This window comes from Vipera berus (genome assembly GCF_964194415.1).
Source record: "Vipera berus genome assembly, chromosome: 1".
Lineage (NCBI taxonomy): Eukaryota > Metazoa > Chordata > Lepidosauria > Squamata > Viperidae > Vipera > Vipera berus.
In genome coordinates, this window is record NC_138202.1 from 237,230,807 (window position 1) to 237,254,513 (window position 23,707).

The following is a 23,707-nucleotide window of genomic DNA, read 5'->3' on the forward strand; positions in this document are numbered from 1 at the left end:
GTTTTTGACTCCTGGTGACTATCTGAAATAGTGCTTGCAGTTTTCTTGGCAAGGTTTTTTTTAGAAGTGATTTTGCCATTGTTTGCTTCCTTTGGTTGAGTGTGTGTGACTGGCTCAAGAATCTGACTTCCTAAATTCTAGCAGTTCCTATGAAGACTCTGCGCAGTCCAGACTCCAAATCTCTTTTTCTTCTCCTTATTATTTCTTGGAATGTCAGTAATTGGTTTTATACATTTTTCTTCAGAAAAAAAGACCCAAACTTACCTCTTTCAAACCTAGTAGACTGTTAGTGAACCCAGGAATAAAAAAAGCATAATTAGAGAAATGTCTCAACAATCTGAAACAGAGTAAGATACAGAGAACAGTATACCTGGATGATGCTTATGTTTAGTTGCTTGTTATAATTCTTTTTATGAGACTGGGAATGAATTAGGATGGTTGGACACATGCCAGATTTTTTCTTCCTAACACCAGAGATTTTGCACAAAATTCCCTCTTCAAATCTACATTTTATCTTCTAGGAACAGTAAGATGTGCCCATTGGGTGCCCTGTGTCCCTGCAGAAGTCTCCCTGCACTCCCCACAAATCGCTTTGCTTTTCAGAGGAGACTGATTTATATTGAAGAGAATTCAGTGACTCTCTGTCCATATATGCATGTTGATAACATTTTGTCTGCTCTTTGAAAGATTTAAGGTTGTAATCCTATGCAGTTTTACTCAGTAGACAATGCTTGGAAATATGATGTTTGTATTTAGATAGAGACATATGGACAGATATTTCACTTTGCTTTATTAGCCTCCTCTACAACACTGTTATGGCAGATTTGGGCTCTCTTGGCTCATTTTTTGTGTGAATAAAGTTCCTAAGAATTTATACTAACTAGCATGATATGCAAAAATGTCAACATTCTGCTACACTATCGTGTCAGCTATATAATTTCCTTAATACTGTATAAATATTTCATATTCCTCACTATGATATTGTCACCTACATCTGAAATGAGGAATATTGTGCTTTTAACAGTTGTTGAACATGACTGTAACATTATCAAATACAGTTTTCCCTGTGACTACATCTCCAGGCTGAGACAGGATTTACCAGTTGAATTTCTGCTGGTTGTGCAATTTTTAGAGGTGCATAGCTTCTACCAGGAGACGAAAAGCTGGAAAGTAGATAGATAATGCTGGCAAGTAGAAAGATTACAAAACTATCTACCTGTCACATGATGGGTGCGAAATCTTTATTCTGCACTTCCAAGAGCTCTCGGTAGCGTACCAACTTTCCAGCAGCAAACATTATTGTCACTGTCCTGATGAGTTTGCTCCCCTTCTCAAGATACTGTCAAAGCCCCAAATGGCTTGTTTCCCATGTATTTGCAGGGCCACCTTTCCAGGCATGTTTCAACCCATCCTTTGAGAAGGGATGCTGAATGTTCCACATGAAGTCAAGAAGTTTGGGACTTGATGATGGTCCTCTATGGTTGCCCTTTGCCTTCTGAAGTATAAGGGCCCTAACTTCCTGGTCTTCAAGAATGTACTTAAGCTCTGTTTATTTCGTAGGGCATTTGTGCTTTGATGAACTGGCCTCATAACTATTTATTTCTTAAATGTTCGTTTTGGTTTTATATTTTATCATGTTCTTATACTCCACCTTAAATCAGGTGAAATGGGCAGTACACAAATGTAAGTAAATAAATACACATCAATAGTAATGGAAAGAAATGAAACCACTGAGAGCTTGTGTCAAGGAATGTCTTCTGGAAGGAATATACAGTTTAAATGTTGTCTTCAAAGAAGTGCCAATATATGATGCATTATTTTTGAAAATTAAAGAATGCTAAAGGAAAAAAAAATTAAGATATCTTGAAATGTTGGGTGAGTGCTTTACAAATGAAGGCAATACATTTACTATGGAAAATATTTTGAAAATGTATTAATACTTCCAGTTTCTCTTTTTATTTATTAATTTGGCATTTTTTTATATCCCACCACAATCTGAAGACTCTGGGCAGCATACATCAGACTGAACCTATAAAGCAGCATGAAACATTCAGTAGATTTATTGACCCACCCCAAAATGGATGATGACATTAAACAATCAGAGTTAAAAACGCCACCATATCCCTAAGCGTACATTTTAGCTCATTCTTGGTAAGACTTAGACAAGAGGCAAGACTACGCAAGTTTCTATACTTGCAATATTTGTGCAGAAAAGAGAGTCTTATTCTATGTCTCCTTTGGCTATCATAATACAGTGTCCATCTGTTGTTTACTGTGGTAGGGTAATTACCGTATTTATCGGCGTATAACACGCACCGGCGTATAACATGCACCTCATTTTAAAAAGGTGCGGTATTTACTATGGGTCATTAACATTATATCGGCGTATAACACGCACACATCATTTGCCCCCTATTTTCAGGAAGAAAAAGTGCGTGTTATACGCCAATAAATACGGTAATTCTTTATTGGTACAGGTGTGATTTATAAATACTAGACAGAAACCGTGCTGCAAAATCAAATTGTAACTGACACTGTCATTTTACGCTTGATTTGATGCTCACCTTCCCCCCAAGCTTGCTTTGTAGTTTCCTCCTTGCTTCTTGTAGTTGAAATGATTTCATCGTGTAATTTTTCATCTCTCTGGAATGTTTTGGAACCATTAGAATCCCACAACTCTTTCCTGTAAGATAGAACATTCACTGATGGGGGTGGGGGAAGGGTTCCAGGCAATCCAGATGAAGCTCTCTCTGGATTGTTCCAGAGGCAACCCCACGAGTTTAGCTTTGTGTGATGATTCCTTTTAAATCCCTCTCTTTGTTTCCTGCCTCTGCCAGGAACAGAAGTGCTAAACAAAGTAACTTGCTTGTATGGTACATTATGGACAAAGCACTTAATAGCATTGTGGCTTAATCGTGAATCAGCTCAAAGGCCACCAGTTAGTCTTCTGGGTGCAACTGAACTTACAGCTATTGATCCTCTACAGGAAAAGTTGCATACCTTAACTTTAAAAAAAGAAAAGAAAAAAATCTGACTCACAAAAAAAGTATTATGAGGTTTTTAGGAACAATATAATTTTCCTTTCTGTGAAATACAGTCTTCTTATCTTTTGCAGTTAATGACAATGATGAAACCAGTCCTTGAAGTTATGACCTTGTTGGTCTGTAAAGCAAAGGAAAGCTGAAATAAAATCATAAGCAGTTCTACCAAGTGAGTGCTTTGCTTAACAACCAAGTTAATAATTGTAGTTGTGCCAATTGTACTTGCTAAACAAGGACTACATGTACATATTCCAGGAAGGAACGTAAGTATTAACATTCATTGCTGTCAACTTGCCTGCACTTTGAAATCAAAATTGGTGGTCCTCCAATAGCAATATAAGGCAACTTCTCCAATGGCTCCACGCCTCCAGAATCTGTTGCTATCTGGAATCTGTCAGGCTTAAAACAAACAAGCTTTAGGGGAAGCCCTGAAGACATATTTGTTCCATCTAGGCGTCTCTTCTTTTCAGTTTCATTGGGTATGCGAGATGATAGGCTGCCTACAAAATGGCCAGCACCTGTGCTGCAATTGTCCTGTCCCTTTAAGTCCTCTCCCAGCCAGTACAGCAATTGTTAGCTATAAAAGCTGATCAGTGAGGCAGCTGGGTGTGGTGGTGGTGATGATGATGGTGGTGTGTGTGTGAGTGTGTGTGAGAGAGAGAGGGGGGAGGGGGAAGGATGTGTGTGTGTGTTCCTAAAGCAGCCTAAAGTAGATATACTGTTCTCCAGCAGTAGGACTCATAAGTAGTAGTAGTTGGAGGACCAGTAGGAGGAGGTGTAGTAGAAGTGGGAAAGAGTAGTAATAGCCTCTAAGTGGTTGTGTGTGTTTTGCCCCGGGACCTGTTGTGCTGGTAGTGTTTTGGAGCCCAGTAATGGGTACATGTAAAATAATTCATGACAAAGTGGTGACAAAAGGCTGGAACAGCCAATAAATGTAGAATATCCAAAAGGAGGGCAACTAACACAAGGGGGAAACCACACAAGGTGGCTTAAACTCAATGAAAAGAAAACCAACTTTGGCTTTAAAAAAAAGTGCTGCAAAAGGAGTTTGGGCCTTGCAGTTCAGATTTTTCAGGAATTAGCCAGCAGAGGAATTCTAGGAATTGAAAGCCATGAATCATAAAAGGGCCGAGTTTGAAGACCCCTGGTCTATGGTAAAGCCAAAGCAAAAGGTGGACCAGCCTGAAATGGGGCTAGGCACAGATACTTGGGCCAATATCATGGCAGATCTGATAAGATGGAGCAAAAGGAAAGGCTGAAATTCATTAAAGAGGAAGAGGAGCAAGTTTGGAGGGAGAAAGTAAAGATAGGCTGGAAGCACAAAGGAGAAAAAGAGAGGCAAGAAGAGTTTAGGGGGCTGATAGACCTACTTAAAGGGATACAGTCACCAGAAGGGGCACATTCAATTTCTAAATTATTTCAGAATGTGTAGAGTGGCGGTTGTCCCAAAGACATTAAAATTCCCAAGGTGTCAGAGGAGAAGAAACAGAAGCCTATTTTACCAGTTCAAAAGAGAAGCTACCTCTTATAAGTGGCCTGAGTGTGGATGGTTGATGTGACCAGCCCCATGTTTAATAGGAAAGGGTTTGAGAGCTTACAGTAGACTTCCAGCAAGAGAAGTAGTGGATTACTCTCATATGAAAGACATAATCCTATACAGATAGGTTGTCACTCTTTACACCTATAGGCAAAGGTTTAGGAACTACACCTATGATAAACATGAAGGGATGTTTGAATTGTGAGCAATGCTGGAAGACTAGGCAAAAAATGGTTGAAGCCAGATGGAAAAAAGCAAAGGGAAAGTGACAGGGAAAGTAATTTCAGAACAGTTTCTACAGGTACCCCCTACCAAATTGAGGTTTTGGTACAAAAACACAGCTCAGATTGGCTAAGGACTACATGGCAGCAAAAAAGTTAGAGAGGTTATTAGAAGAGAAGATTCAGAAGGAGAGAGAATAAGAAAGCCTGTTCCAGAAAGTAAAAACCTTAAGGAGCCGGAAGAGAGAAAGGTGAAAGAAGTAGAGAATCCTTTAGCTTCTGCCCAAACTAAAGGGAAGGCCTTGGGAGGTCAAAAAACCATAGACGACCTGTGGGAAAAGTGGCCATTTTGTCCAAAGATTGGCTAAAAGGGAAGGGGGAAAAAGAATGGCTGCAGTATCGTCTGAGAAGAAAAATTATAATACCAGCAAACGTAAACAAGGCAACAAATATGGAGAAAGAGCCTCTTAAGAGTCTGTGTTTGGGCAGACTGAAACGTCCCATTTGTTAAAGTCCAAGTAAAGGCAAGAAGGAATGAAAGAAGTAATGGTGATAGGAGTTATCCCCAACTTGCCATGTAACCTAGTAATTGGAACAGGTTTTCCAATTACTGAAGTGGGACTCAGAGAAAGGATTCAAGAGGCTAAGATAGTGGGAGTAATTACAAAGGCCCTGTCTAAGGTAAAGTTGAGAATGGAGCAGAAGCAGGAAGGGAAGGAACCTGGGATTATTGTAGCCATCTTGATTTTGATATAAATAAAATGTCCTAGAACGGAGAAGTGGGAGAGTGGAATAGTGAGGGATGAGTAGTAGCCTCTGAGTGCTTGTGTGTGTGTGTGTGTGTTGCCCAGGGACTTGTGTGGTTTTTTGGAGCCCATTGACTTTGGGTATTTGTAAAATAGTGCATAACTATTTTTAATTGGATGTTTTAATTGCCAGGGTTTGAGGAACTTCCTACACTTCTGTGGTGCTGGCTTCAATTTTTTATAGCATTGTTGAGTTTGTTATTGTAGGTAGCTTTGGAAGGCTGAAAGCATGCTTCTATATTAAATTTATATGCCACCCATTTCACTATCAAATGACTAAATATTATAAACATGCTGAAGCATGATCATTAGCGGCTCATTTTCAGAATAAAACAGATGGGTGAACAAATTAACATGACAAAAATATTCTACAGTTGGACCAAGTAACATTCTTAGACCAGTGGGGGAAATATTTAATCAAAGAACAAAGTAAACTTAGTCGATTTGCAGGAAAAAAAATAACGGAACCAATCACATGAACAATACCACATTAGGTGCAGATGATACATTGTAGGTGAAAAGGCAATGCATTTGAATGATGTCCTGATAGCTGTAGTCCATGCAAGTTGAAAATTCCTCCATGATATTTCTTGAGTAGGCACAAATTGGCACTATTGAAGCTTATTTTACATTGTTTATCTTCCCAAGTTGTTTAAAAATGGTTATTTACAAAAGAAGTATATAAAAAAAATGTGGGTAGTAGACCATTTCTGGATCACAAAACTCCCTCGTTGACTTGTAAAAGCAAGGTCAGTGTTCTCTAATGGTGCCTTCAAGGAGATGACCACCCTCTTCATCATCTCCCAAGGCTATGCTACAAAGAATTAGAACAACTAAAGTCCAAGTTATCAGGAGGCAAGAGATGAGGGAGGGCTGAGTGAGATAAAGGGTTGGAAGTATTTTGTACTATGATATATCTCCTTAAAAGTGAGAAAATGCCCACATTTCTAAGAGTTGTAGGGTTCATATTACTAACTCGGCAAAAAGCACCAACTTCACTGCCAATGTTGGTAATTATTCTAAAACAATAGAAAAGAACAAACAAGATATTACTAAAATATTTCAATGACTTTTCAAACCTATGGTAAGGTAGAAAAGCAGTAACTGCCACTTCTTACAAATGAAATCAACTGGGCTCCCTGAAATTATGCACAACAAAACTATCAGTGATGTTTTGCTGTGGAAAGTCCAAAACCCAGAAATGTCTATCTTCTCTCAGATTTATGTTAGTTTTGGAAAGCTTCACAAGATCTTTATTCACCTTTAAAAATATTTACTTTTCATATTACTGATTGAAGTATATGGTTTCAATCTCAAGCTTTATACTCTACTACATCATTTCAACTACCAATGTCACACAAAGGAAGCCTGTACAACCATCCCTTGTTTTGAATTTTATTTCCTTATACAATTTTGCGCATAGTTACTCATTACTAAATTTGATTAGTTAATCCCACAATATTATGTATATAGACTAAGTTATCTACCATTCCTAATATTTTTCTAAGAACTTAGGAGTTCCTGATATTTCTAGATCTCTTAAAGAGATAGATGCAGGGAAGTCTCCTCCTAGTGCACTAATCTCAAAAACGCAGTTTGAGAGAACCGATTCTATGAAAAAGGTGTGATACAACACCTGTTGTGCAGATGTTCTGGATGATATAGTAATACAAATTGACATAGGGCTTATTGCAATGGAGATTGGTACAAGTGAGGTATTAACAGTAGGCTAAAAGTTTCTAATGGTACATGGCCACATCAAATCTCTGAAGAGAGCCTGAGTAATTATAATTGAAGATGAACAAGTAGCCAATTAAACATCTTTATGCCAGTTACTGTCCACAAATATTACCATGCTTCTATGATCGTCTTTATTTGGATAAAGGGGGTTGCTTTTCAGTTTTAATACTGGAATTGAAGTAAGAGATGAAAGTGAGATGCCATGCTTTCCAACTTTTCTTTTCTGATAAAAGGCAGCTGAGGATTTGGGCTTATACTCATGAATCGTCAGGATGTTGCTTCCTTGATTTGTGGAAAATTTACAACATATTTATAGAGAGACACATATATTTTAAAAGAACATTTAATTTCCATTTGTTTAAATTAACACATGAAAAATACAGGTAAAATAGTAATTCTAACACTCTTAAGGCAACACAAAAAACATTCTGCATTTCTTCTTTTTATACATTATCCCTTAATTACTACTTACTGGCATTTTAACAATCACTCATATTCCACTGATTTCATAAATATTTAAAAAGTAGATAACAGATTAAAATATGGCGCATCTTCATATATTTACCAAATGAAAGTATAAGTCTGTTGGATTAGATCCCAGTTCAATACAAAAACCAGCATATTAGAAATGTAAAATGTCTTCCAGGAAAGGAACTCGGTTAGTTTAACAGAGATCCTTATAAAAGGCATTCCGAGTGATGTAATTTTAATGCTTTGTCATTCTCTCCAGTATTCCTTTAGTTCCTATGTATGTTGTAACCATTGAGTGCCCAGTTTTGCACTTCTCCACTGCTGAACAATGCAAAGAAAAGAGCTCCAAATAAGTTAAGGGCAGAAGCAATATAAAACACGTTCCGCCATTCTTCTATAGTGTTCTGGTAAAAGAGGAATACAAAGGATAAATCAGTACAGCAGGATGATGCTCAAGAGTGAGAAAAATGCTTTCCATTATGTTATTCATTCCGTATCCTCTTGCAACTCTTTTGTTTTATCATTTTCATTATTCTTTCTCGATATTAGATGTAATTAACTCAGTTAACAGCTCAGCAATTTTCAACTTTCTTAATAAGAGGGAGATTTATAGTTTAATGATTATTACAACTGAATTAACTAAGTATTTGTGCCAGACTCTTATATCTAAATAAAATTATTCACACTCGTACCTTCCCTCCAAAGAGCTCTATTGTTCTTTTTCCTATTGTTTTATTTCATCAACTTTGAGAGTTGAATTAAAGAGGAATAAAGTACGTGGTTTAAAATTATCCATTGAACTGCATGGCTGAGTGAAAATTCAGCTTTGATATACACATGTGAGGCAATCCGAGATTGTATCAAAATGACCACAGGTTCATAGTGACATCATGACACAAACTCCCCTCTTGCATACTTGTGGCCTACAGTCTCTTGCTGTTAAATAATTTATGTGATATCCCACCATTCTATCTCCACTGTAGTTAATAATGAAAGTGGGGCCTTTCTGCTTCTACCTTGATATTCAGTGCCATTATTTCAACTGTGAAAGAATTTTTAAAAACTCTTATCTTAAAAAAAAAGTCTGCCCACCTTCCATGAGAAAAGTGGACTAGTCAGTTTGGCCAGGATTAAAACACTGCAGTTGGAAAAGGAATCCTAGAAATGAGGTTGAGCAAAGCACAGAAAAATAGTAGTAAACATAAATATGAATCACTACAGCCAAGAAGAAACGAGAAAAACCTACAGATGGTAACTAAAGAAAGAAAGGAACTTGGTAAAAGTTAGATTGGGGAAAAACTACACAGACAATTGAATACTTTGGGCTAACCCTTCAGTGCTTTGCTTGCAAGTTTCCAGTAATTCATAACTGGAATAACAAAATGTGTAAAGAATTGTGTGAATATTGATATAGCTGAGGCGTTTTAATTCTCATTGTTAAATAAAATTCAGTGGTATTCTACCAGTGTACAGCAGAAGTTATAGCCAAGAAATTTGCTTCCACCTATTACAAGATCTCTGTTAACAAACTAACTACAGCAGTTGCACTATGCACTAGGTATATTAGAACTTTCTAAGCATATGGATAAAGAGAGCTAGCACTAATTAACAATTATTTTAATTCCATGTTAGTGTCAGGTTTCCGACGTATGGGCTTTTCAAGTGACTGAGGCATTGTTTACCTTAAAAGTCCTTTATTAGCCTAATACACTGGCAAATGCTTGCTCAAAAGAAGCTGGAATCTGAAATCTCTGCCCCTTGCACAATATATTAAAACACAATTCTCCACCGTTCTAATTTTGTCATTAATCATATTCTCCAATTAATTTAAAGAATCAGTTTCCCTTGTGTTAGAAGAACCGCCAAAGCCTTATCTTCTTTAGAGAGACAAATGGCCTTGAAAGTGCATTCCTACTCTTCCCTCCTCCCAACTTTAAACTAAAGCAATACACAAGTCTTAAAGCAATACACAAGTTTAACATATGAAATAGCTACTTCTTCATCCCTTGTCAAGCAATAACATTTGATGTTAGCAGCATTGACAGATAAGTTATGGCTACTATTGGACTTAGGCAGATTCTACTCTGCCTTGCTGAATTGCAACCACAGGCATAATTAAATAGCAAGAAGTCAGAAGGAAAGGAGAATGTGAAGATTCAATAATTTCTCTTAGAAAAAAAGTGTAGATATCGCACTCCCAATCTTGTTCAGGAACAAGCACCAAGTTTAAGTAACATCACTTTACTGACTTAGATACCACTGCAATGTGTGGAAATGGAAAATAAGAATTCAGTTAAGATTTAAATGAGTTCATATTGAAAAGTACCATTTATTTCTGATTTAAAGCATTATTTTAGAGAGCTGGAAAAGTGATACTTGAAAGTAACAGATTTATTTATTTTATTTGCATGACTACTATTAAAAAGAACAAAAGAGCTATAATTATAATTTGTATATGTGGTTCTTACTGCACACATAAGCTACGGTCGAAGTTAGAACTTTAACTCTAGTTTCTAAAGATGCTTATTACACACTGAAATATAACTGACATTCCTCCAGAATTATATTGAGAAAAAGAAATTTCTGAAGCTGCTTAGTCAAAGTTACAAACTTCTAGCTATATGGCCTTTTTAAAAAAATGACAAAACATTATTGTGAATATATAAGAAACATTCTTCAGAGGTCTGGCCTATATACTTTCTTAATTAATAATTTGAATTCATGTTTCCTTTCTTGTGTTGTGTTACCTCCCAATTATATCCTAATTTTAGTTTACATTTACTTGACTTGGTTGCCGACTTTGGGAGTTATTTTGCACTGCTGTGTGAGAAGAATTATTTTAAAATAAGAGATTTGTATTGGGGAATCTCGGAACAAAAATTCTTTGCTAAAGGATATATTTTTACAGATCTATCAATAAATATAATATTAAGGAAAATACATAATTGCATTTATTTATTAATATGTAATTCAAGAAACGCTCATGTGAATATTATTTAGATTGGTGTGATTTTTCTTAAGTATCAAAGTGTGTTTTAATAAGTGCCCTTTTCTGGGATGTTTTTCTAACTTCTCAGTTCAGCCTACAATCTTAGGATTTTGTGATGATTTCTTACCAAGAATAAATCAGGTCAGTATTCTGAGTTTAGCAGGGAAATGCATTATTATTCAACTAATAATAGTACACAAGCCTGTTTTTTTAAAAATTTCTAAAAATAAAATAAGTGTGACTTACATTGTGAGTCAAAGCCTTAGCAACAAGTGGTCCCACCATTCCTGGAATAGTGCCAAATGTATTTGTGATTCCAAGGAGGATGCCAGCATAGCTAAGTTTATAAGGGAAAACAAGGATTAGTCCTTGGAACTTTCCAATTCTCAATTTTGCAATTCTTTTCCTGCCCCTTCAGAATCAGATTACATTATATGTGTACTTCCAGAACAGAGGATTTTTTTTCAACAGCAGTCCAAGCATTTTGGCATCCAAAGCCCTCCTGACAGATTGAAACGGGATACTAGAAAGAATTTCACACATGATTCATCCACTTGTCTGCAAAGGATTAGAAACGCTTCTCATGTGTCCAAGCTTCTCAGATATTAGCAAAGGGATTCTCGCTGCAAATTAAATGGTCTCCCTCCAACTTCATTTCAGCTCAGACTTGACAGCTAAGATAAACTATACTTTCCAACAGTATTGTTAATAGACATATACAGTAGATACCTACAGTATGCACTCAGCAAATGTTAACCACAAAGTCTGTCTCAAAACAGCTCAGTGTAGCATTTCCCCCCCCCCACAAAAAAGTAAGATATTCCTTCCATTAAGAAATTTCTTAGTTGTATAATGTCTACAATGGGTTCTTTGCAACAACTATGCCAATTACAAGAGTATCTCCATACACACAAAAAATTGTCCTTCTGGGAAATATATGAAACAAAGGGCTGCCAGTTGGTGTAAATTACTATGTATTGGTATCTGAATGCAGCTATCTTCTAGATAATCTTGTACGATCCATTTTTATATTCTCTCAGAAAGGGTTTCCCTTTACTTGATATATTTAAGATGTGGGAATCTAAATAAAATTTTATAACTAGTTATTAGCATTGTAATGACTGAACATAATGGGGAAAGTAACTAAATTATAATTTAAAATAGCCAATCAATTGCATGTATTAGAAGAAATAGGATTTAGGAAAGCTTATGACACTTCTTAAAGGTGCCATAAGAATCTGTATGGTTTTTGTTGCAAGGGATTAACAATAATTTAAGCATTAAATTTTGATGTGGTTATTGCTTGAAGTTGGATTTGCAGTGACTGCAGAAGATGTATCAAATGTATTTGCCACCCTCCAGAAAATAAAACATGTCCAATGTTCTAGGGCAGGGGTAGGCAACCTCGGCTGACTCAGGAATTCTGGGAGTTGAAGTCCATGAGTCATAAAAGAGCCGAGGTTGCCTACCCCTGTTCTAGGGAATTGAATGACCCTAGGTGTGTGTAGTGAGGGAATCAAAACTACAAATGCCCTCCCTCCAACACACAAACACACACAGCCCAAATGGATTGGAGGAGCATGATGATGATACAGGAAGATGCTATCATTATGAGAAATGTGACAAGTGGCATGGAGGACTAATAGCTGTACCCATCTGTTCGCCAGCTCCAGTTGGCAGTAGTGGCAAAGGAAAGGAGCCATGTCTGGTGGCTATTACAGTGAGAAGGTTGGAGGGACCATGTTGAGGAGAGAATACTTTTCTGTTCATAACAAAGAAATCCCCACACCGGGCCCGGGCGCCCAATTTCTCTATATTTCTTTCATTCACTTTGGCAACAAAGAATGCTTCCCAAATGGAGTTTTCAATGGTAGATTTATACAACATGGCCACACTAAAATCTGTCTCTTACAGGTACATGCCTGGTGGTGGTTTTCTGTCCAATAGATGGGAGCCAACTGCAAACTATCCAGCAATTATTACTTGAAAACTTATTAAAGTTTCTTCTGATTGAGGACACCAGACAGAGAGCCCAAGATTTGCTTTTTATGTTTGGTTTTGACAAGTGTTTTAGGTTCTCTCCATTCCAGCTTGGAGAAGCCATGATTAACATGGCACAACATGCCTAAAATGGGAGCAGCATTTGTAGAGAAACTAGCTTCTGTCACAAGCACTGTAATATCTCTCTAATTGCTTCAAAATTATTTTGAAAGATTTCTGATGCTATCTTCTTTGTCACTCTTCCAGTCTTCTACACTTATCTTTATGCTTAATGAAAAATCAACGAAAACATTGAGGAAAATATTTTTTGTTCCATCACTAAGAAATATCCACCAGAAAGCAATCTACAGTTGCCCTGTGATATTTGTATCAGTTTTGAAGAACATGCCCAATGTTGATGACAATAAAAATTCAACTTGTGTGAATGTCTTAAGGAAATAACATAGTTTGCAATAATCTACAATTTCTAAAAGCATTCTTCATTGAATTCTCTGCTTCATACGTAGTATAATGAGATTATCTGTTTCAGGAAAACGTAACAGCTAGTAAAAAACTTAATCAAAAGCTATAAAAAGCCTTCAAAAAACTTACGATGGTGCAATATCCAAGTGGTTGATACTGTAACCTGACGTGGAAAACCCTCCAAGTGTTGTTGATATGGTTAAAAATACAACTGCCACTTCATAGTTGCAACCTATAAATCCAGCCGCCATGAGGAATACTGCAGGCCCAACCATTCCTTAATTAAATAAAAAAATTAGAAAGTTTATACAAACACTTTCTATTTATTCTTTTTCTTGATGTTTTAGTGTAGTTTTGATTTTTGTTTATTTTATAAAAGTAGCTTTAGTTTTCAGCTCTTGACCTGCAACAGAGGATAACTGAAAGCGTGATTTCACCCTTCATCCCTAAATAAAGCGATAACATTGTCTAAAATAGGTCAATAACTCCTCAGTACCATAGTATATTGTCAGGGAACAAGAATGGCAACACATATTCTTTGGAATTTGTAACCTGAAACAGGTATATTCTCCTTTGATCCATCCAAGCTCAAAGAACCCACTACAGTATTATCAGCACAAGAAAGTCAGTATGTTGGAGACATAGGAGATTAGTATCATGTAGACATTAGGATGCAATCAAAAATAGATTTTAGAAGAAAGCAGGTAGAACAGTGTGGGCACACAAGGTGAAGGTATTTGTAATTATGATAGTAGAACATATGCACTGCGTAGAAAAGTTGAATTCCTTATTTTTTTCCCCATAAATTCCCAGTAGCTGGAATATATATATATATATTCTCCTGAAATCCTGGCATATCACTGTCAGTCTAATTCAACAGGCATTGATCTGGATATAAGACAGTTTACAAAGGTAAGCTACCTTGATTTATGACTGGTCACTTTATTCAAAGTTTTGACGGACCTCCCCAGAACTACTTATGACCTGGATTCAAAGTTCTAATGGCTGGGCCCGCCTCTACCTTATCACATGATTATATTTTGGGTGCTTGGCAACTAGCTCATATTTATGGCTGTTTTCAATATTCCAAGGTCTCAATTTAATTTATTTTTTTGTCAGAAACTAGAGATTATTTCGAGCTTCTGGAAAAATCTGCCCATTGTGGGCAATGGATTTGCTTTACGACCACAGAGTTTGCTTTATGACAGTTGCAAAAGTCATAAAATTAAGTGCAGTCACGTAGTGATCCACTTAATGTCTGGTACAATGTACAAAACACAATTTCAGGCTCAATTATGGTTGTACATCAAAGAGGCTACCTGTATAACAATGCACCCCCAATTCAGTGGCATTTCATGGACAGTTCAGTATATTACATGGTAGAAATGTAACATTGTTACTAAAAGATTTAAATTAATTCAAAATGATGGTGTTTGCTGGAGTAACATGAAACTGTTTTTAATGGCTTGCTTTCTACTAGCCATATTATAAAAAGTGCATCAAAATTCCTGCTAGACTATCTTGGAGGTTCAATTGTCCTTGTTGCTAAATATTTGTCTATACAACTTTAAAGAAGTCAGCAATTGTTTTGTAATGCAAGCTAAGATTATACTAATTTGTGTGCTCTATGTGACACTTTGAGACTGGATACTTATTACTATTTTGCTAGGATAAAAAATTAAAAAATAAATTAGAAAATGTCGTAATTATCCTGCTTTCTATTGCCATCTAGTGCAGTGTTTTTCAACCACTGTTCCGCGGCACACTAGTGTGCCGCGAGATGTTGCCTGGTGTGCCGTGGGAAAAATTGAAAAGTAATTATAAAATACTTTCTTTGTGTTTATTTGATTCCTATTCAAGAGAATTACTTTATATATAGTCAATATAGGCACAGAGTTAAATTTTTTAACATTTTCTAATGGTGGAGTGCCTCGTGATTTTTTTCATGAAACAAGTGTGCCTTTGCCCAAAAAAGGTTGAAAAACACTGATCTAGTGTACAAAACAAAGTATAAAATTCAGGTTTCATGTTTTATAGCAACATCCTAGCTGTTGCTGCAGCTTTGTTAAAAACAACATACTGAATCTATTTTAAAAATCAACTGGATCAGTTAAAAAAACCCAGAATACTTATTTTAAGACAAGGCAGCAAAGGCGAATGTGGGAAACAGTGAAAGAATTGTGAATAAAAAGATGATACCAATTCCCTTATCTAATAATCTCAAAATTAATTTATGCATTGTTATTTCAGTTTGTTTCAAGGTATTAAGTTATCAAGGACAAAAGATTCAGAGGGAAGCAAGAGCATGGTAGCTTTACTTAAACAAGCAAGCATAAGTAGCAGAAGCACACTGGTATTTCTAAGTAGCCCTAGAAAAGATGCTTGTCTGAACATCAGGAAAGCTCATTTCTAGTTAATACTACAGAATCTACTATGTCTTATGACATTTATCAGGTGGGCTAAAGTCTGAATCGGCATAAGGTAGCTTTCTATCATTTTGAGAAAGTTGTAATGCCAGCATGTTTGGCACATGCTTTCCCCTTCAAAAAAATGTTCCTAAAAATGTCAGGGTGATCTTTGTCGTTGTTAGATGTTGGGAAGCACCAGCCTGGCAGGAAGGGGGGTTCACACAGAGTTAGCCTGGAGTCACTGTGCAAATGCAAAAGAGCTAGGACACTACTCCTTGCCCAGGTTTCTTGGAGCCTTGTCTAATTGTTCCCAAGAGTAGGCTGCCAGACTGGGGAGATTCCTGTATTATAGGCAGAACAGAATAAAGTAGTTAGCTTGCATTCTGCATGTATGGGTCTGGTTGTTCACACCTGAAATTAATATATATAATTACTGTAGGACAATCTTATTTTAAGAATTATGTTTATACAAGATTCATATAGTCCTCGTAGGTTGTGACCTTCAACACATATGCAAGATATATCGGGCCAATCCAGGAAGGAGCAGGGTCCTTCTGACCAAACAGTGTACTTTAATTAGAAAGTCTCACCTTGTGTAAGAAATGCCGTGGATTTTGTCTGGAAACAAATATATATATTTAAAATTATTACATGTTGTATTAATGCTTACTTAACGTATCAAACCAATTCACTTTCATTCTACATGAGCTATAGGCTACATTAAAAACAAATTCTTTTCTTACCTATTGCTGTAAATGTTTTGCGAACACAGACTGTTGACATATTTTTCTTTTCCCGTAAGTAGTCCGCAAACTGACCACACACAATTATACATATCCAGCAGCCAAAATAAGGAAGTGCGGATAAGAATCCATTCTGTAGAGAGGGAAAATGATACTTAAAATAATTTCAACAATTTATCAGATTCTAGATATGATTTATAATATTAGCATGAGCGATGTATTATATTTTTAGATATGATCATAGATATATATACCTATATATATTCTGAGTAAAGTTATAATGCAAGTATGTTTTGTACTTGCTTTCCCCTTCAAATGAGATGATTGCATATTTAAAGATAAGCATGAACAGAAATAATATTTGTAAATGATGCAGGGTAGGTAACCAGTAGTTAACATACAGCTTTCTGTGACTCTTTTTTGATACTAATCCATACATATATATATACAGTGCTTAACAAACATTTAACACATATCTTCCTTGCTTCTCAGCTAAGAGAGAGAGAGAGAGAGAGAGCCTGTGGCCTAGGGGTTAAAACAACTGCTTAAGACGTAGTCGGCCCAGGTTCGAATCTCAGAAGGGTATGGCTGACTGATGAGAACAAATAAGTTTGAAATGATCATATTGGTCTCCCTTTATTCTTTATTCTTTGTTAGCAAGCCCAAAAATTTACACAAATATGAGCTGCCACTGCTGTGGCTACTGCCTGTAGATGGCCTTGGGCTAGGCTGAAACAGGAAATAAGATTTGTCCCGTGTCTGGGACTAAGCAAGTGTATTCTGAATGCTTAACAAACATTTAAAACATATATATATATATATATATATATATATATATATATATATATATATATATATATATATATATATACCGTATATACTTGAGTATAAGCCGAATTTTTCAGCCCACTTTTTGGGCTGAAAAATTCCACTTCGGCTTATACTCCAGTCAACAAAAAAACTTACCGAGGACTTGTGCGCGGCCGAGGCTTTGGTGCTTCCGGGATCGCCCGCACCTCTCCCAAGCCACCGCCGTCCGAGACCTGCCGAAGTTTGGGGAGGTTTGGGGAGGTGCGCGCGCACCTCCCCAAACCTCCCCAAACGTCGGCAGGTCTCCGGAGCTCCCCGCCTTGCCTGCCTGCTTCTTTCCGCAGCGGAAAGAAGCAGGCAGGCAGGGCGCGGAGGAACGGAGACTTGCCGACGTTTGGGGAGGTTTGGGGGCCTCCCCAAACCTCGGCAGGTCTCCGTTCCTCCGCACAGACCTGCCGACGTTTGGGGAGGTTTGGGCGCCTCCCCAAACCTCCCCAAACCTCGGCAGGTCTCCGTTCCTCCTGCCGACCTTTGGGGAGGTTTGGGCGCCTCCCCAAACCTCCCCAAACCTCGGCAGGTCTCCGTTCCTCCTGCCGACCTTTGGGGAGGTTTGGGCGCCTCCCCAAACCTCCCCAAACCTCGGCAGGTCTCCGTTCCTCCTGCCGACCTTTGGGGAGTTTTGGGCGCCTCCCCAAACCTCGGCAGGTCTCCGTTCCTCCGCGCAGACCTGCCGACGTTTGGGGAGGTTTGGGCGCCTCCCCAAACCTCCCCAAACCTCGGCAGGTCTCCGTTCCTCCTGCCGACGTTTGGGGAGGTTTGGGCGCCTCCCCAAACCTCGGCAGGTCTCCGTTCCTCCGCGCAGACCTGCCGACGTTTGGGGAGGTTTGGGCGCCTCCCCAAACCTCCCCAAACCTCGGCAGGTCTCCGTTCCTGTTTGGGGAGGTTTGGGCGCCTCCCCAAACCTCCCCAAACCTCGGCAGGTCTCCGTTCCTCCGCGCAGACCTGCCGACGTTTGGGGAGGTTTGGGCGCCTCCCCAAACCTCGGCAGGTCTCCGTTCTTCCTGCCGACCTTTGGGGAGGTTTGGGCGCCTCCCCAAACCTCGGCAGGTCTCCGTTCCTCCGCGCAGACCTGCCGACGTTTGGGGAGGTTTGGGCGCCTCCCCAAACCTCCCCAAACCTCGGCAGGTCTCCGTTCCTGTTTGGGGAGGTTTGGGCGCCTCCCCAAACCTCGGCAGGTCTCCGTTCTTCCTGCCGACCTTTGGGGAGATTTGGGCGCCTCCCCAAACCTCCCCAAACCTCGGCAGGTCTCCGTTCCTGTTTGGGGAGGTTTGGGCGCCTCCCCAAACCTCCCCAAACCTCGGCAGGTCTCCGTTCCTCCGCGCAGACCTGCCGACGTTTGGGGAGGTTTGGGCGCCTCCCCAAACCTCCCCAAACCTCGGCAGGTCTCCGTTCCTGTTTGGGGAGGTTTGGGCGCCTCCCCAAACCTCGGCAGGTCTCCGTTCCTCCGCGCAGACCTGCCGACCTTTGGGGAGGTTTGGGCGCCTCCCCAAACGTCCCCAAACCTCGGCAGGTCTCCGTTCCTGTTTGGGGAGGTTTGGGCGCCTCCCCAAACCTCGGCAGGTCTCCGTTCCTCCGCGCAGACCTGCCGACGTTTGGGGAGGTTTGGGCGCCTCCCCAAACCTCCCCAAACCTCGGCAGGTCTCCGTTCCTGTTTGGGGAGGTTTGGGCGCCTCCCCAAACCTCCCCAAACCTCGGCAGGTCTCCGTTCCTCCGCACAGACCTGCCGACCTTTGGGGAGGTTTGGGCGCCTCCCCAAACGTCCCCAAACCTCGGCAGGTCTCCGTTCCTGTTTGGGGAGGTTTGGGCGCCTCCCCAAACCTCCCCAAACCTCGGCAGGTCTCCGTTCCTCCGCGCAGACCTGCCGACCTTTGGGGAGGTTTGGGCGCCTCCCCAAACCTCCCCAAACCTCGGCAGGTCTCCGTTCTTCCTGCCGACCTTTGGGGAGGTTTGGGCGCCTCCCCAAACCTCCCCAAACCTCGGCAGGTCTCCGTTCCTGTTTGGGGAGGTTTGGGCGCCTCCCCAAACCTCCCCAAACCTCGGCAGGTCTCCGTTCCTCCGCGCAGACCTGCCGACGTTTGGGGAGGTTTGGGCGCCTCCCCAAACCTCCCCAAACCTCGGCAGGTCTCCGTTCCTCCGCGCAGACCTGCCGACGTTTGGGGAGGTTTGGGCGCCTCCCCAAACCTCCCCAAACCTCGGCAGGTCTCCGTTCCTGTTTGGGGAGGTTTGGGCGCCTCCCCAAACCTCCCCAAACCTCGGCAGGTCTCCGTTCCTCCGCGCAGACCTGCCGACCTTTGGGGAGGTTTGGGCGCCTCCCCAAACGTCCCCAAACCTCGGCAGGTCTCCGTTCCTGTTTGGGGAGGTTTGGGCGCCTCCCCAAACCTCGGCAGGTCTCCGTTCCTCCGCGCAGACCTTTGGGGAGGTTTGGGCGCCTCCCCAAACCTCCCCAAACCTCGGCAGGTCTCCGTTCCTCCTGCCGACCTTTGGGGAGGTTTGGGCGCCTCCCCAAACCTCGGCAGGTCTCCGTTCCTCCGCGCAGACCTGCCGACCTTTGGGGAGGTTTGGGGAGGCGCCCAAACCTCCCCAAAGGTCGGCAGGAAGAACGGAGACCTGCCGAGGTTTGGGGAGGTTTGGGGAGGCGCCCAAACCTCCCCAAAGGTCGGCAGGAAGAACGGAGACCTGCCGAGGTTTGGGGAGGTTTGGGGAGGCGCCCAAACCTCCCCAAAGGTCGGCAGGTCTGCGCGGAGGAACGGAGACCTGCCGAGGTTTGGGGAGGTTTGGGGAGGCGCCCAAACCTCCCCAAACAGGAACGGAGACCTGCCGAGGTTTGGGGAGGTTTGGGGAGGCGCCCAAACCTCCCCAAAGGTCGGCAGGTCTGCGCGGAGGAACGGAGACCTGCAGAGGTTTGGGGAGGTTTGGGGAGGCGCCCAAACTTCCCCAAAGGTCGGCAGGAGGAACGGAGACCTGCCGAGGTTTGGGGAGGCGCCCAAACCTCCCCAAAGGTCGGCAGGAGGAACGGAGACCTGCCGAGGTTTGGGGAGGCGCCCAAACCTCCCCAAAGGTCGGCAGGAGGAACGGAGACCTGCCGAGGTTTGGGGAGGCGCCCAAACCTCCCCAAAGGTCGGCAGGAGGAACGGAGACCTGCCGAGGTTTGGGGAGGCGCCCAAACCTCCCCAAAGGTCGGCAGGAGGAACGGAGACCTGCCGAGGTTTGGGGAGGTTTGGGGAGGCGCCCAAACCTCCCCAAAGGTCGGCAGGAGGAACGGAGACCTGCCGAGGTTTGGGGAGGCGCCCAAACCTCCCCAAAGGTCGGCAGGTCTGCGCGGAGGAACGGAGACCTGCAGAGGTTTGGGGAGGCGCCCAAACCTCCCCAAAGGTCGGCAGGAGGAACGGAGACCTGCCGAGGTTTGGGGAGGTTTGGGGAGGCGCCCAAACCTCCCCAAAGGTCGGCAGGAGGAACGGAGACCTGCCGAGGTTTGGGGAGGTTTGGGGAGGCGCCCAAACCTCCCCAAAGGTCGGCAGGAGGAACGGAGACCTGCCGAGGTTTGGGGAGGTTTGGGGAGGCGCCCAAACCTCCCCAAAGGTCGGCAGGAGGAACGGAGACCTGCCGACGTTTGGGGAGGTTTGGGGAGGTGCGCGCGATCCTGGAAGCACCAAAGCCTCGGCCGCGCGCAAGTCCTCGGTAAGCTCCGGGCGGTCACTTGCTTCGCGTCTCCTGAGGGAAGGGGGGGTGTTTCCTCGCCTGCTGGGCGCCGCGATTTGCCCGGGTAACGCGCGGGCCCCGAATGGCAGCGTGGAGCGAGGAAGCGGACAGCCAGGGCTTCCCCGAGAGCCGCGGCCACACAGGGTATTCCTGTGTATTCAGGCTTGCAAAATGGCGGATCGAGCCTCTGCTGGCGGCAGAGGCTTGCAGAACGGCGGATCGGCTTATACTCGAGTCAATAACTTTTTCCAGGTTTTGGGGGTGAAATTGGGGGTCTCGGCTTATACTCGAGTCGGCTTATACTCAAGTATATACGGTATATATATATATATATATATATATATATATATATATATATATATATATATATATATATATATATATATATATATATATATATATATATATATATATATATATATATATATATATATATATATATATGTTTATGCACATTATATGGATATGGAGTTTCCAAACAATTGTTGAAATTGCCTGAACCTTTGAGAATAAAGACATTATTTAAAAATTACATAACCCTTTTTAATGGTAAATAATGGAAATACAAGTATAGTAATGAATTTTAAGTATGTGGCCAAAAAGTAGCACCTGTTTCATCGGAGACACATTACAAATGTAAGACAAAGCTTTTTTCATGACTCTGAATTAGAATGAATATTACCATTTCCTCATTTGGTTTATTTTACTGGGGGAGGGGCAAATATTAGTTCAACAGCTCTTTTAGATTTAAGGTACTGCAGAAAAAAAAATCAAATCCCATCATGCAGACTATATACAGTAAAAAGAAAAAAAAACAGATTCCAAGCTCTGATTATATGATAATTGGACAAAGCATTTAAACTGCTCAGTCCTGTTACTTAGATTCTTTCCTTGTACTTATTCAGTACATAATCTTCTGAAGAAATACAAATATGCATCAGGCAGTCCACGGGAAGCCAACATTTTTCTCAATTTTTGTTCCTTTTGGAATAGTCCACCCAGAAGACATGATTACTTGTGAAAAGACCCATTAACAGAGTCCATAATGTCCACTTATTAATTTTGTATGCAAAATGTGAAAGCCTTTACTCAAAAATCAACAATTGCCCCACTGTTTCCATAACATAAAAAAGCACGAAAAAAGTTAATTAAAAAAGATATTTTTAAAATTGCACTGTAATTATACTAAAACAATTTGCCCCAAATCTCTGATTTGATAACTAGAATGAATTTTCCAGGAGTACACATACAGTAATTTAAGTATAGCCATATCCTAGGAAGATTTTGTAATACTTTGGTTCTTACAAAAACCTGAACTTATGTTGAATAGAAACATAGGCAGAAATGCAAGAATGGGCCTTAGTTTGGGAATCAAATTCTCATCCAGTCTAGATATTAACTGAATTATCACAGACTAATAGAGTTTATAAAGCCTCCTGAATCTAGGTTCATGGTTGTACCACTTTAGGATTAAAGTTAATTTTTGTAAAATTGGAATGCATAGGGTGGCTTACCTCCTGCACATCAAATCTCAAAATCTCCTTCATGTATGTAGGCAGCAGGGTAAGGAGAGTGTAGAATGTCCAATTATAAGAAAAGTGTGCAACAACAATGGCCCACAATGGAACAGATTTCAATATGGCTTTCCAAGGCACAGATTTTTGGGTAGAAAGCTAAATGGAAGGAAATAAATTCATATTGACATTAAAAACCTTTAGATCTCAAGGAATTTAATTTTTAAAGAATGTTATTCAGCATTATGAAGGATTAATTCTGACATAAATTTTTGACAGAGATACAATATAAAAAAACGGGCTATATGATCAGGTATTATATTTTACTGAGTCTACATCTTTTTCATTGGAGAATATCTATCACCATTTCACTATAGTTTGTTTGTACTAACTTAAAATGAAACTCATAGGTCTGGAGAATTTGTTTTGGAAGATGAATGGAACCCTTAGTTAAGGGTTAACCCTTAGTTTTAATTTTTTTAAAAAATTAGCATGATTAAAAGCATATTTAAGGACTACTTTTCCCTTTTTTATATACAGTGAATATTTATACATTATATTGCACTTAACCTGGATGGTAACTGTTTGCTGATGGTTCATACCTGTTGTGAAAGGGTAGACAGAATGTATTCTTTTTCAGCAGAGGAAATTGTCTTGTGAGCTTCAGGTGTATCACTAACCATACACATCCAGAAGAGGAACCACAATACACCTAAGGTACCTTAAAGTAAACGAAAGTGCCTGTGTTTAAGTTGAAGGCAGCAAAAAATGTCTATGGCTAGAGTAGACTTAACTAAAAATTATCTGCATGTGAATATAAGAGCCTCATATAATAATCCTTTGCCAGAAAAAAACCTTGAAAAGTTACAGGGCATTTCAACAGTATTGTTTTATGTGTGATGTTTACAAGTTTGTGTCAATGTGTCCCAACTTTATCAAAATCGATTGTTAGCGCATAACACGTAGTACTTAACATATTAACTTTTAGATCTGTTGGCTCCAGCATGGCTAAAGGTGTTAAATGTAAAATGCTAGCAGCTGGGAGAGGAGAACCATACATACAGGCAGATACACACACAGACACAAAGGGAAATGTTTAGAAAATAGGATTATTACACAAAGGCTGAACTATTAAGAAAAATACAAGCCCAACACCATGACTGCTTGGAATCATCAAATTTCTCTACAGTTTGCATGCTTGCATT

At 40.5% G+C, this 23,707-nt stretch overlaps 1 protein-coding gene across 5 annotated transcripts in view; it reads right to left on the reverse strand.

The window, feature by feature from the left end:
* Positions 1-3,226: 3,226 nt before the first annotated feature.
* Positions 3,227-23,707, reverse strand: part of SLC17A5 (solute carrier family 17 member 5) — a 34,942-nt gene continuing 14,461 nt past the window's right edge. For 3 of the 5 annotated variants that reach the window (XM_081313492.1, XM_081313489.1, XM_081313491.1), the window contains 6 exons: positions 23,105-23,223; positions 22,503-22,661; positions 16,420-16,552; positions 13,398-13,545; positions 11,052-11,142; positions 7,673-8,220 (listed from right to left, as the gene is read on the reverse strand). In XM_081313492.1, coding sequence (XP_081169618.1) covers positions 8,083-8,220; positions 11,052-11,142; positions 13,398-13,545; positions 16,420-16,552; positions 22,503-22,661; positions 23,105-23,223 — 788 coding nt within the window. In that variant the 3' untranslated portion in view covers positions 7,673-8,082. Of the gene's footprint in view, positions 3,441-7,672; positions 8,221-11,051; positions 11,143-13,397; positions 13,546-16,266; positions 16,295-16,419; positions 16,553-22,502; positions 22,662-23,104; positions 23,224-23,707 lie in introns of those variants that run through there. The other 2 variants (XR_014024580.1, XM_081313490.1) reach the window with 2 other exon arrangements.